The 15,624-nt window shown below is 37.9% G+C and overlaps 1 protein-coding gene across 3 annotated transcripts in view; it reads right to left on the bottom strand.

The window, feature by feature from the left end:
* ERC1 (ELKS/RAB6-interacting/CAST family member 1) overlaps positions 1-15,624 on the bottom strand; it is a 257,407-nt gene that overhangs the window by 202,653 nt on the left and 39,130 nt on the right. For all 3 annotated transcript variants that reach the window (XM_062490995.1, XM_062490996.1, XM_062490997.1), the window contains exon 2: positions 6,198-6,614. In XM_062490995.1, coding sequence (XP_062346979.1) covers positions 6,198-6,614 — 417 coding nt within the window. The remainder of the gene's footprint in view (positions 1-6,197; positions 6,615-15,624) is intronic.

Below are 15,624 nucleotides of genomic sequence, written 5' to 3'. Positions count from 1 at the left end.
TAATGGAGGGTGCCAGTTGCTTTGAAGCTCAGTTACCCCTGGCTAAAGAAACTCATCTCTGTTTTGCAATTGCATTAATCCATTGAAACGATTATTTCTAAATCCAATTAAAACCTCAGATATTAGGACACTTAAGTTTGTTAACAAAGGCATCACCTAAAGTAAAAATTAAAGCACAGCTTCCTGCTCATCTCAGTGTTTCAATCAGCAGGAAACAAAAGCAAAATCCCCCAAAACTTCAGCATTAGAGTATAAACAAGGTAAGATGAGAACTAATTCAAACCATCCAATTAGTTGTGCATAGCAAGTCATTGTGTGAATTCAAAAGCTGACAAAAAGTCAATTAAAAATTAAAATTGAACTTGTAGAACTTCATTTACATATGCGCTATTATTAATTTTTCTCTTTCTTCTTATTTAAGGTGCAAAGGCACTAATTTTGTACTTAAATTAGCTTCCAACTTATCCATTATATTTTTTAGGTGTTTTTCCTTCCACTATGAAGTTGCACATTTGTGGAAACAAAATTCCATACATCTCACTTCTACTGGACAAAAGTGCAGGGTAAGGTGACCATCTCCGAGCAAAGCATACCCAAGATGTAATTTGTAAACTGAGCAAATCATGTAACGTGTATTGACAAAGAAAATCTAATAAAACATCAAAAGACATTGAAGTTTCAGCATTTTAAACCCCTAATCCCCAGACAGATTTATGCATTTTTTCACATAGTTTTAAAAATCCTATTTGAAGGGTATGGAAGTGCTAAAATGAAACAGTTAGAAATTTTCCTGTATGCTGAAGACTAGCCCATTCATATAGAAAAAGAATTGTTTTGAAGTAAGTACGAGAATAATTTACTCCCCCACGCTAAGAAAAGCGTACGAAGAAACCTACTGGAATTTTATTAACTATTTCACTGTGGTGAGACCATAATTATAATACAGAAAAAACATTATGACATATGACTGGAGTTCTGCTTTTTTTTTACTTACTTAATACCCACACATTATTTAACTACTGTAAAAAATCAGAAATTTGCTTCAGATTTTTCTGTTGTCTGGAAAAACAAAAAACAAATGCATTATTTTACAACCTAACTTTTCAACTTTTGAAGAATTATGAAGCTACCAACCTCTGCACTGAAGAAAAATGAAAATAATTTCATATATGTTTGAACATTTTTAGCTGTCATTCTTACCTAAGGTGACATATAGAATATTTCAAACTAAACTGGTATTTAAAACATTTAAATGCATAAGAAAATACATTATTCATGCTTTCAAGTTGCAATAGCGTGTTTTCTCAAATTTTGACCTCCAAAACATCTGTATGTTTTGAAACTACAAGCAGACGAAACAAGCAATTCTAATAAAGACATAATTATTTAAATTATCTTGATTTAAATCACTTCTCCCTTTGCCATTTGCATATAAAACGTCAAAAGCATGAAGCAACAATAAAAGCAGAAACTTTATTTTTTACCTCATCAGAAAGATATCCCCTAGTATGATGGTAGTAAGAGTTCCAGTTACTGAATCTATCTACTCCTGCAAAACAAAACTCTCTTGAAGTATCTTATTTATGTTGCAAAATCTTGGCATGGGACAAAAGTGTTCTTTGAGATAATTCTAATTGCTCCAATTAAAATTTCTAAATCCTCCTCTGAGCATGGAGCAGAAAAGAGTAAGAATTTTAACACACCCATGGAAAAATAATTTGGTTGCAAAACTTGTCACAGCTCATTAAAATCCAACCAGACAAAGGAACCAACCTCTGAGCACTGGGCACAGCTCAGCAGGGCTCATTTAGGTGCCACATCCCTCCCTTCTCACTCAGCTCCTCGCTGCTGCTCTTTGGCCAGCACAGGATCAAGTTTTGCTAATTTAAGGCTTAGTGTGATAGCCTGCTGTGCCTGCCTGCTGCTCTGGCCCATGGGGAGACAGAGTAAGGAGTGCTCAGACATTTAGTGCCAGCTCCTAGGATAAAGTGGGCACTGTTTGACTCCAAACAGCCACAAAGAGGGGTCGGTCCATGCAGTAAGGCCATCCTAGATAACTGTGATGCAGTCCACAAACAGCACTTTGTGGGGTTGCCATTTCAACAAACACAGAAAAAGGAAAGAAATAATAGATTTTTCTGCCACAGCCTTTTTCCTTAAGCTCATTGTGAATGAGTACCCTCTTGAACCACCCATTTCAGTGCCTGTTTTACATACAAACCCTTCATTTATTTGTTAAGCAGTCCATCCCTTACTCTTTCAATCAGTTTTGTACTCAGCTGTAATAAAAATCCATCTTGTTTGAATGAGCCCAATTAATAAGACATAAAGAAAAATTAAAGTCAAAACTGTAATTTACGACCTAACAGTTTCTGGACACAAAGTATAAAACTCCTGTCAGTTCTTCCCTCACTCCACACTACTGTAACATGCAAGCCTTGACTCTAGAACTGCCTCCTGAAGAAAAAAACCTTCAGGATAAACAGCCTTCTTTCTGTTTACAAATAAATGGTTGTGGTCAGCCATCTACACTTACAGTCCCTGTTGGACTGTCCTTACAAATCTTAGTCTGCCCACAGTACTCCAAGTGTTTGGAACACCAAGTATGGATACAGTCCCATCACATTCTGCCATAAGTTGCACTGATATTTGGGCTATTCTGTGTAGCTGAGAAAAATCCATTTCTAATCAGTGCATCTAGCATTTTGGGGGATGGGAGTAGGGAGGCTGTCAAAAAGAACACTGCAGGCTTGGTTATCTTTGGAGCTATGGGCCATCATTGATAATTCTGCAACAGCCAAGTCTGGAACAAAGAGGCAGCAGTTAATGCAGCTTGGGAGCTATTCTGGAAGCTGTAGTCCAGCTGCTGGACTTCATCAAGTACGTCTTCCCGGTATGAAAATTATTTTGTTTTTGAAAGTTAAGTCTAGAATACCAGCAACAATAATTGTCACTAAGACTGAAGAAGGGGTATTCAAAATAGAAGCTATTTTTTATAAGCTATGAAGCTTAAGCTTGTTTTCCAGGGTAGAGGAATGTGACGCAGCCAAACTGTTATCTGCTGAAGTCAGGGCATTCTGGTGTTCACGGAGACATTTAAGTTTTAATTATTTCTTTTAATGAGAGAATGTCCTCTGTATCAGTTGCTGAATACAAAGTTACATATTAACTTTCCCATAGACTTATATGAATAATTTCTTGAGATCTTCAGAAGTCAGGGCAATTGGGAAAAGCCCAAGAGAGTCAAATTGCTTATGGAGACACCTCTAAGCAGCTGCAGGAGAATCAATTTCATGATCTGGACTTGGGAGACAGATAGTGCCCTGGGATATGATTAAAAATATGTGATGTCTTTTATATGAGGAACAATTAAGCAGCCTAGAAAAAGGGATAACTTGGAACAGATATAACAACCTAAAACAGTGAGCGGCACACAATTGTAATGTTATCAGAACCACATCTCTGACCTCTCTTAGAATTTATATTCCTTAGGCAATTTGTGCAATCTTTAGTACAATAACAGCAATAGCAAAAGCTTAAGAAATAAATTCATTAATGTTTAATTTTCAAGGTCATACTGCTGGCCACTGTGCCTGCGCTGTCTGCCTGAAAAACTGTCTGATGACATTGAGTCTCAACTTTGAATTACATGTAGGTTTCGAAGTTGGAAAACTGAGGGATACACCTTTCTGCTTCAAGATGTAGATCTTTAGTATTATTTCCAGCAAATATTCTATCAGAAATCTAACACCTTTGCAGAGTCAGAAACAGTACTGCTGGATTCTGACATCTCAGAACTTCTTTTGCTAAGATGGTCAAGACTGCTGTTAAAATTTTTTAATGCGTTAAGACATTAAATATAAACTGACCTCCCAAGCTCTTGCAAACCCCTTTGAGATACTAATGATTCCTTTAACAGCAAAGAAGGAAGAGAAGAGTTTAGCATGCCTTTATTTAGAGAAGAGTTTAGCATGCCTTTCCAGATACTGGGAGCACTAGATATAGCACCATCAAGAAAGTAGATGCATTTCTTCAAGGCAGCTCAAAAATTCCACCATTAATATCTGGGGTAGCAAAGGGCTAAAATAACCTACAACTGTGGAAATACAGATGAACTTAAGAGAAGACCAATTGAAGAGGGTGATGCAGACACACCTATCAGGTAGAACACCTAAGAGAGAACTTCCAGGTGTGAAACATGGATAACAGTTGTGAACCACATCTTGCAGAGCATCCGGGTGCTCGGGCAATCAGATCCACTCAAGAACAAGTTCCTCTGATTTCTTCCAGCCTGCCAAAGCCCCAGGCATGAGACTTAAGTTTGATGCAGGTAGATCTGAGGTGACTTAGCTCAGCCTTGCTCAGAGCTCAACGACAACACATGGGGACAAACAAAACCATCCCTGTTGTCACCCAGTTCCACAAGGAGATAATATGGCACCATGTTTCTGAGGTTATGGGGGTGCTCACCTTCATGGCTGGATCCCACATCACATCCATGGCTTGAGCTACAAATTACATTATACCCAGCTTACACTTCTCAATGAATCAGGGCTAGCTAAGCAGCAAGGAGTAATTTGTTTTAACACACTTGATAAACTGTATTTGCACTTTCAAGTGGGTATACCATCTCCACCTCCTCTAGGAAGTCTTTTACCATAAAGGCTAGGATTTAAATGACTGATGATTTCCAAATGCACATGAATGAAACAAGAGTTCTTAGCTTGCAACATCTACTCATCATCAGCAGGAACAAATGCAACTGCATTCCTAAAGAATTGTGCAGCTCCCGCCAGCTTCTCATTTATGTTGCTGGACTTAAAGCAGAAACAAATGGAAGCCATTTGAGGCCCTTCCTGAAACAGTTACAAGAACTGGAACAGAATTATTATTGGTTGCTAAATAAAGGAAAAACTAGTGCAGAAACTCTGGAATCATATTATCTTCACTCCAGACACTCAAGAGATTACTGCTCTAAAAAAATAAATCTGGCCTAAATCCTGGCTCAGAAATGCAATGGGCTCCAGCTTTCTTACATAAATGCTTGCAAGAGCACAAGCACTATGGGTCAAGCCCTGGAAAACATATGAATAAGAGGTATTAAGACGTATTTTTGTGCTGCATATACTCATCTCAAAAACTCTTCCAGGCCTTGCTTTCCTGACTTCTTAGAGAGGGGCCTTAAATCTTGTGCACTCATAGAGCTTTCCAAAAAATGCTGAACCATGACACAGATACCAACATGCAGAACAGGTCATTAGATTCATACACATGATACACATGGATAACTATCAGTACGTGCCTTCAGTCAACAGATGTAAAATAATTTTTACACAATCTTAGCACTAGTGAATCCATGTATACACATATTTATCTGTGCATCTATACAATCCATGCTGAATTACAAGCCTTTTAGAAGTTAATATTAGAATACTTTAGCAGGCTGACTGAAAAGAGGAAAATGCATTTAATAATATCAAAAAATGTCACAACACTGGCTATACAACTCATTTTTTCCATTTATTTTCCTTCATTTTACTAAAATATTGCTATTCTACACAGACTATATTCTGTTATAATTAGTTTTAAATTATTAATAGTGAAGAATGCCTGCCATTGAACTCTTTTATGGTACAATACAGGCATAACAGTAGTTTTTCTGTTTTCAGAAGGATGGTGAGAAGGGGTTACTACGTGAGCAGCAGTGTTCCTTTAAGAAATATTTTTTTTTGGCTGTGCATCCAGGGCAGCTAATAGTTTTATCAAATACCCTTCACATCAAGATTACAGTTTCCATGGAAACTGTAAAGCAATCATCCATTACTCTTGCAAAGATTTTTCTCTCTGCTCATGATGCCTTGGGTTTTAGCTTTCTAGGCATCACTCTCACCTCAATACAGGTAGCTACTTTCTCTCCAACTACAATACAACAGAAATCATTTTACTGGCTTTGGGACAATTCATCACCAGAGCTTCCTATGGAGACTACAGGGAAAGGGGAGCCCACAGCACAAAACCCCAAAAGGTACATGCAAGGAAGCCATAAAGAACTTTTAAAATAGGCACAAATTCTGTGGAATCCAACATAAAACACAGCTTATGGAGAAGATGGAAAATTCTTTCCTTACTACTGTGAAATGGATAGGAGACAGAGAGCAGTTTAAGACTGGACATGAATGCTGAGGTTGGTCACTCACCTCTCTCAGCACATTGTTTTCTTTTTCCTTCTGTTCAAGAAGGCTTTCCAAGTGGTGCACGTGCATCTCTGCCTCAGCCAACCGTCGTGTCCGCTCGTGGTCCTCCTCAGTGGCTTTTGCTGACAGACCTTTACTCTGCAGCATCTCCAGCAGCTTTTTGATGGACTCATCACGTGCATTTAAGGTCTGTTTCTGTGTCTCAATCCGTAGCTCCATCTCCTCCAAGGTTTTCCGAAGCAGGAACAGCTCCTTGGCCTGGCGCTCGTGCTCTGCGTGCAGCCGCTGGAAGTTCTCCTCTGTCAGCTCTGCCACGAAGGGCTCACTGGTTCTGGTGCTGCTGTCCTGCTGGAACAACTGGTTCAGGTCCCGCTGGATCCGCAGTTCATCTTGGAGAGCCTGGATAGTCATCTGCATATGCTGAAAGAACAAATAAAATCAGAGGACTCCCTACACTGGAGAAATAAAGAAAACAGTTTGAGCAACATCAGACCACCTGAATCACCAACCAAGAGGAAACCACAATGCCAACAGACCAACATCGGGGGTTTTTAACCAGAACTGAGGTGGAACTGGGTTATACTACAGAAATTTCAGGTCCCTTCTATGCCTGGTAGAGGCTGCTTAACACTCAGAAGACTCTTGCTTGAGTGACTCTTCCACTTGCATCAACTTGAGAGTGACTGTTTCAAACAGGGAAATGTCAGCAGCTTCCAGCAACTTGTGTCAGTACCCTTCCAAATGTTAACCTGCCCTGTGGAAGAGCTCTGCAGAAGAAGACCCAGAATTACCATAAAATTACCATCTTGGCAAAGCAGAGGGGCACAGTACTATTAGAATTCACATGTCACCCACAAAACTGTGAAGGTCTTCACACTAACTCTACTCCAGCATTGAGTCTACACCTACTACAGATTTCCCATTTGACTTAGAGAAGAGGCTTCAGCATGTAATAAAGAAACACACCTATAGAAAACTGGATAAATGCTGCATAGGGAAAAGGATCGCATCATAAAATTTCATGCATGAGGATTTTAGCACAAAAATTACCACCTCACAAACAGGAATATCAAATGATCAGCAGTAATTCGTTGTGCAAGACAATAAATCCTGACTCAATGATGGAATACAGTGGGTTAAGATAATGGGACAATACGGGAGAAGCAGTTTGCCCACAAAGCAATTTTTGCTTTATATTTATATAAATTTTTTCTTCTCTGCAAGACAGAAGTATCAAGCCAATAACAGAGAAGTACAAACACTGCACAAAGATTTGATTACCAGGAACAAGATGCGCACTGAGTGATACGTCTCTTCTCCCTTAAGTGAGGCAGACATCCTTACAATTTAGTCTGAGTCTGAATAAGTTGGATGCACTGATCCCTGGGTCTACATTTATATTACAAAAACCAGTGTCTGCAATACAGCTAATTCCAGTACTTACTAAAGTACTAGAAGAAATTATATTCTATGATCAAGCTTGATGCAGAGAGATACTGGTGAGGTCTAAAATTTAAATATGGTGCAAAATTAATCTTTTCTATAAATCCAAGTACTTCATTTTACTCAAGTATTTGTAAAAAGAGAAACTAAGAAGATTTGGTTTTAAGCACTACTTCAAGAATACATGTATCACAATTCTTACAAAAAATGCCTTAAAGATGTTAAAAAGCTGTCTGGACATGGCCAGAGCAGAGGTTGGACCAGCTGACCTCCCACCAAGCTCAAGCACTCTGTGATTCTACAAAACGACAGCAGATAGTATTTACAGCAGAGTTACCTACCCTTAATATGTTTTAGAAACACAAAGGGTTAGTTTGGTTATACGGAACGGTGCATAAAGGGAATCCAAACCTGTTTTCTTTGCAGAAGTCAGTATTTTAGACCAAGTGCCTTCCCTCCATTTGTGTTCTGGCCTAAGAGCAGCAGTTCTCAACGGAAGTTGCTGTTACATCATCAGTTCACCTAAGACCACACTGCCACTGAAGGGAACAGTCTTGCTATTTGTCCTTCCTTAGGTGATTGGCAGTGACAACAGGATCAAAACTTCACCTAATGGCTGAAAATCAGCCCCAGCAAAAAAAAAAACAAACAAAATGTCTTTGCAGCCAGATCTCAAATTGAGCTGACAGTGTGGCTACATCAGTGCTGATTCTGGTGCAAAGTAGGGGTGGCAGGTGCTGTCAAGGAGCTGGCAGAGAAGAAAATGCAACCATTCTCTACAGCATCAGCATAAACTGACATCAGCTTAAATGCAAAGCTCTGTGGTTGGTTGAAGATGCTGTAATTGCCTTTTCTTCTATTTCAATAACAATACCTGGCAGTTAGTAATTTGGTTAAACTAAAACTACAGATTATAGAATCTGTGTGACAACATAGCACAGGTGTATTAGGTGAGAGAACAAGTAATTACGCTGTTCTAAAAGGTACACTGTGTTTCTGTATTGGTGGATGCTCAGATTTATTTTCAAGTAAGAGACTAAAAAAAAATATCTGAAGGGAATTAATACAGATTTCCAAGATTTCAGAGATTGCTTTTTTTAATTAAAGATTTCAGATTTCAGTTATTGACTGTGATTTGGAGAAATGACAAAGTGAGAATGCCAGAACCATGTCCAAACCTTGAAACTGAGGCATTACAGGTAAGCAATCAAAACTACTGCACTGGTACAATTAATGTATCTCGGTTGAGCTCTAAGGGAAAATCTACTGCACTCATTAAAACATTTTCCTCATCTGTACCTATACCCTACACCAAAAAAAGTCAGTAGGACTACAACGGCAGTAGTGAGAGAATGTCCTGAAATTTTGTTAAAATTAAACAATATCCCCACTAGATATAACTTTACAATTCCATACATGAGTTAATTCCATTTGTATTTGAGAAGCCCAACTTATTCACAGCCCAGCTGTATGTTGTTCCTCCAGCTAACAAATACCCACATGCTTCCACCTGGCTCTCCACATACTGCTACTTCAGCATTTCCTTTTTCCCAAGCGAGAAAAGAGCTTCTTCTGAACAAACACATCATCTATTAAATGAAATTATTTCCTCTACTCAATGTTGTCTCAGAATCAAACTTGGGTTATTTATAAACATCAATGGCCTAAATCACCATAACCAAATTCTTACATTTTTACCATCTGATCTGCTGTGACATGTCATTTCAGGTTACATAGACAAAAACTGTGTCTTGGACCCACAGAAATTATCTCCCCTAAATATGGAAATGCCTCCATGGAACTTTTGGATCACTGAACCAAAATCTATTATATGATTCGAATGATGTGGGAAAAAAATTAATACCAGTGACAAACAGGATTTACTGATATCCATCAGTCTGTGAAATAAAGACAAGGGAGTTTGGAATACCTGACAATTGTTCAGCAACTGCCTGTAATTCAGTTTTCCAGGAAAAATGAAGAGATGGGGTTAGAGGAAAAGTTAGAGCTGAGCTTGTGAATAGCTTCCACTGTTCTCTGAACTGCTGCTCAGTCAAGAACAAACTTTATTATGTGAAAGGTGAATGGAAAACACACCACAGAAAATTATTCTGTGCTTTTGACACCCACTCTTTTCCAACATGCAAAATGCATGCAAAACTGATTCTTTTCTCTGCTTTCCAAATTTGTGATTCTCAGAATAATAGAACAATATTCTTTAGTAGCTGGCATCATAACTAAGCTACTTTTTTCAGTTAAAATTTTCTCTCTTCTTTAAAATTTCAAAGAAAATATCATTTTCCCCCTGAAGGAGCAAGCGAGCTTTATGAACTTCTCATTCATTTTTTAACTTCACTTTTAAATCAGCAACTATCCTAGAAAGGCAAAATATTTTCCAATTTTATGCAACAGTAGCCACTGATACTTAATTTCTAAGACCTGACTAAAGATTGCAAGAAAACTTGAAAAATACCGTTGAAATTGTCTTTATCTAGAAATAAATATGTAAAAATACTTTTAATACCACTGAGCTTCATTATGTCATACTCTACCAAGTAAACAACAACCATGATTTTGTGAAACAGTTCAACGCAGGCAATGTAATTGAAGTCAAAGCTATTACAATGAACCTGTACTTTGCTGGAGATTTATTGCTCTTATCTCAAATCTTGAGGATTCCCTGTTTATTCAAGGAATGAAAACTGGTCTTTAAGCCTCACGACAAATTATAACGACACCTGCAAATCACAAAGGTATTTTTGTGAGCACACTTCTCTAGTCTCACTGGTTGCATCCAACAAATTTTTCTCTTGACAGAGCTAAGCACTTTCAGGCTCATCTCATACAGAAGTCCTAAAAGGACATGGTGCAAACATTACCTCTTACATCAGGTGGTCCTCTGCCTGTATTACTTCCACATACCAACCGGCTCTGCATAGAGACAGAGTTTGACTTTTATCCAGCAGCCCAGAATTCACATCTCTTAAGTAGCAGAACATGATTCAATCTTTGCCTCCACCTGCCAGGACTCAAATTTGCATATCCCACACCCTGGCAGATTGGTGAGCTTCCAGCCTACAGTATGAGTACAGCCCATGATGGAGAAGCTCCTGATGTTTGGTTCCCAAAGCTGTCCTGCTGTTGCAGTCTCAGGGTAATGCAATGCACCTACAGCTGTACTGGTGAGTTTGGGAACCTTGCTGCAGGCAGTTCTTTTCATCTCTCTCTGTTGAAGCTTTTCCTTTTTGCATAAAATATTTAAAGATTCAGTAGGCCTGACAGAAAGTATTAAAGAGAGCACAGCTTCTTATTCTAATTGGCAGAATACGTAAGAACAGAAAGACCTGAATAGCAATACTTCCAACTAACTTGAATGCTTATCATCTCACCATTCCAAAGGAAATGGGGGATGTGCATTTCAACTTCCTCAGTCAGAGAAAGAAATTTAATTTATGTTCTACAGCCAAGACCTGTATTCTAACCCTACATTTTAAATCAAAAGGAAGCAGCCACTGCTACTACCATGATTTTGAAAGAAAGTATTAAATTGTGATATGCTTTTTACAGGAAGGACTTCCACACTCATCTTCGTAAGACCAAACTTGACCTACCAAGCTACAATGTCTAATATTCCAATACGCATTTGTCCATTTGGGTTTGGATGCCTGTTTTAGATTATTCATACTGCAGATACTGTCTGTGTAACTTCTGTAATCTGACATACAACTTATCCCATAATTTATTCAAAAAGTCTAAATGCCTAAATTAGACCTCTACGTTCTGCAGTGCAAGCAAGGCACCTAGACACCACACACTTTCATAGTTAAGTTCCCCTTAATCTCCTCTATTTAAATTCTAAGTAGATTAAACCAAGAAAATTCCTTTAATTTCAGATCACCAGGAAAAAATACAGTACATTCAAGAGAAGCCTGAAAAAATCAGCAAAAAGAAAAAGAATGTACTCTTTCCCAAAAACCATGGAAAAACATAACACGCAATTATACAACAGTGTCACAGATATGTGTCTCAATGAGGTGGGAAGCATTGCTGCATTCTGAAAAACTCAACCACTTAAAAAAAATTTGTCTGACACTGGGAGAACACTGGACTCAATCATGAGCAAGAGAATGCAGGGTAATGGTAAGGGCAGGGAGAAAAAGAGAGGTCCTAGTAGAATATTTAGTGGTGAAAGCAACCACCTGGAAGAGAGGTTCAAGCTCCTACTCATCTTCATGTGACCCAAAGGTGGCTCCAGTTAGGAAGCATTATGTTCTTGGGTTGATCTCTAACAAGGTATACCTACAGAAAAGACAGAGAGATTCTGCTTTGCACAAATATCTGAATATTGACTGACTTCAAAATTCAAGCTTGCATTCCTCACGTGTCAGTGGCATAAATGAAGATTGTCAGGGTCTTTGCTCAAATCAGCCAAGAGAGCCCTTAGCAACTCCCACACTCTATTTCCTGCTTGGGGTAATATCATCTCACTCTTATAAAATTCTTCATCAGAAATTCCACTCCACAGAAAAAAAAACCAAAAAAAAAAAAAAAAAAAACCAAAAAAAAAAAAAATAAAACAAAACAAACAAAAAAAAAAACAAACCCCAAACCTAACAAGAGTTTTGCTGAAATCAGCAGATTTAATAAAAGCTTCTTATAAAAATATTACTAACAAACAAGATTTTGAAAATTTCCTGGTCACTTCTACTGTTAACCCACAAAGCCAGTACATGCTGTACTGAATGAACTTTATGATGCACATGTATCTGGCAGTTTTCTGCCAATCTGCTCAGCCATCAGTGTAGAAAACACTATGTGCTTGGACACACACAGGACAGGTGTGCTGCTTTTGGCTGGGGTAGAGTTATTTCTCTTGCTGTGTGGTAGTTAATGGCAGGCTGAGGTTAAACCACAACAACATGTTTCACTTTTTTTTTTAAATATATCACATAGTTCTGTATTTATTTTTCAGGATCCAACCCAGGAATAAAAAAAACAAAAAACAAAAAAGCAAAACAAAAACAAACAAATCCCACCAAAGTTTTAAAAAATGTGACAAACATAATTTGTTAATCAAACAAAAACTAAGTTTTGGAAGATGCCAGTTTACAGCTGATCTGTCCTTCACCCAATTATTTTTATAGCTGGCAAAGAAAGACAAGCTACACAAGCTTTCAGCTACCAAAGGCATTGCAGGTCTGAAATGTACTTGCAGTACCTATAAACACTGCCTTACTTTTGTTATTAGTTCACCATGACTACAATGCTATTCCTCTAGAAAGGAAAGATACAATAATTATGATATATTTTATTTCAGAAGGACAATTCTGTAAGGTCTATTCCTCAAATGTGTATCACCAGAAAACAAGACAATGTAAAGGTGCTTTTCTTGTCAGCAAATCCACATGCACAAACTTTTGCATTATGACAATAACTCTCATGTTTTTACAATGAAAACATTTCAAACATTTCTAAGAGGATGAACCACACTCAGCTCAAAAGAGACCACATACAAAACAGTAAAGAACAGGATTTGGTCACTGTGTGAAATCACTCCCTCCCATGCTCAAAGAGTTAAAGTTTAAGCAGCATTTCTGGGAAATGGATTCTGCTTAATGCTCTGCAGAAGCAAAGGCCTGGCTGTCTGAGGGAGTCCCTGCTGACATTCAGCTGCAGCCCACGCAAAGACATTGGAAAAAGGGCTAATGTCAGGTGTCCAGCAGAGCTGGGAAGAAACAGAACTTGCTGATTCCAGAAATGCTACATATTACCTCCAAGATGGATCAGGGGCTTCAAAACCCTGATTCAAATGGAAATGAGTGGGTGATTTCTATAGTGTTAAGCTTAGATACAAAATAGTGCTATGATTTTAATAGGATTTAATTTGTGAGAATCAAAGAAAGAGACCTGTATTTTAAAGACAACCCTACGTTGCATTATCTCTGAGACAGCAGAAGGGCAAGATGGTAAAAAAGTGCTATAGATAAAGAGCTTAAGTTGTCAACAACACATTTGTCAGCTGAAGCAGACTCGCATAAAATTACTCATTTAAGGGGGCAGTGTGTTCCTTTGCCCATTTATACAAAAAACCAAAAATTCCCAAAAACTCAAACAAGCCTACAGAAATGAACTTGAGTCCTAAAGGGAGCAGATCAGAAACAGGCTACTAAACTGTGGCCACAGAAAAACCAAAACTGCAATGCAACCAATTCATACAACGTATACAGGTACATCCACGGAAAGGCTGCAAGGTAAAACAAAGGCCAGTACAGGAGCCATCAGTGCTAAATGTCCACATGCAGGATTTTATCTATGGTAAACATGAAGCAGCTTACCAAGAATAAAGGTGGGCTGTTTGTATGGTCAAAGTATAGATACGGGCAGCTTCCATAGAATCTCTCATGCAGAGTTAAAACAAGACTTACTCTAAGAACTTTGTGCCTATTCTAAATAGTCTAAAAATATATTTCCGAAATTTGTGCACATACCTGTGTGGTAAGAATAAAAGTTCTGATTAGGCATAGGCAAACCTATTAAAATCCTACAAACCACACATTTATCAGTTTTTCAGCTATGAATATAATTCTGAGAGTTCTCTGACTTCCTATGGCAATTTGAGCTCCGTCAGACACCAGAAATGGTCTAGTAGGCAACAGAACTCAAAGGAAAATTATTTTTGAAGTCATATCACTAAGTCCCAGCTACTCAGTGTTTACATTTCCAAATGTAGGCTCTTCTATATCAGTAGTTTACCGGGCTTCAAAAGCTTTTTCTCATGCAAATCTTCCAAGAATCTACATTTCGCACCCTTCAAAAGTCAGCATGCTATGATCCTGGAACTAAGAAACTGGGCTCTTTTTAAGTGCCCCTCATCTTTCTTGAGAATAGGCATTTTGGGATTAGGGCAAATGTTCAGAATTTCTCATCAGAATTGACAATTTACATACTGATTTTAAACTCTATTTCCCACCAGGCTGTCCAAATTGGGTTAGCATTACACTACTTAAATGCCATGTTTTATTTATTTACAAATACAAGCTTTGATTTTTTTATTTTTTTTTTTGTTCTTATGCTGCTAAAGAGCCCTTACATATTCGCAGTTTCATACACTGCAGTAAGGTAACTCTTTGCAGATTCTGTTTCCTCCGTCTGGCAAGCATAAGTTTCTTTTGTCATAAACTGCGCTGATAAAATGGAACCTTGTGCATGAGGTTTCTGCTAATAAAAAATAAAAAGCCAATACCCAAACATCAAACTGATCTATATTCAGGCCAGCCATGATAGAACTTGTAGAGTTCAATCTTATCCCATTTTGCATGTCTATACAACACAGCCAATTTCATCCACAGTACAGATTACTTCCAAATCGCATCTGCAAAATTGGTGCTTAAGTGCCAAATTCAGCTTCTGTGAACCTCTCATCCCATGAAAGTAATTATAAATTATTATGGCACTTAGGGGAAAGAGAATTTTAACATTTACATATGTATGAAAGTCTAATATTTTCAAATTAATAGCATCTATATGAAAGGTGACTAATTTGCTAATAGATTAGGAGCTTTTCTACAAAAATGCATTATTAGTCACCTCAATTAGGGAGGTCAGCAAATCCATCTTTCCATTAGCCGATGCAAGGAATCAATCCAAGATAAAAGGTGCTCTGCTACACAACCTTTGATCTTGTGTTCAGTACTTTCCAACATATCAGCATACATCAACAACATGCTCTAAAAATGAAAAATAGCTGCTGATTTCTATTGAGAGTAGTATATGAAAAATTGATGCTTGATGCAGAAAGCTGTTGATTACTTTACTGACATCACCCATCTCATCAAGATTTAAACCTTCTTCTACACTAGTTGGTTTGGAGAGGTTACAGTAAAAATCTCAATGCACATATCCATCTGTCCCACATGGATATTTTGACCAAAATACCTTGAATAACTGCATCTGCATGCATAAACCAACTACCTCTCATATAAGAATA

This window comes from Cinclus cinclus, chromosome 4 (genome assembly GCF_963662255.1).
Source record: "Cinclus cinclus chromosome 4, bCinCin1.1, whole genome shotgun sequence".
Classification (NCBI taxonomy): domain Eukaryota; kingdom Metazoa; phylum Chordata; class Aves; order Passeriformes; family Cinclidae; genus Cinclus; species Cinclus cinclus.
This window is presented reverse-complemented; position numbering and strand designations above follow the sequence as displayed.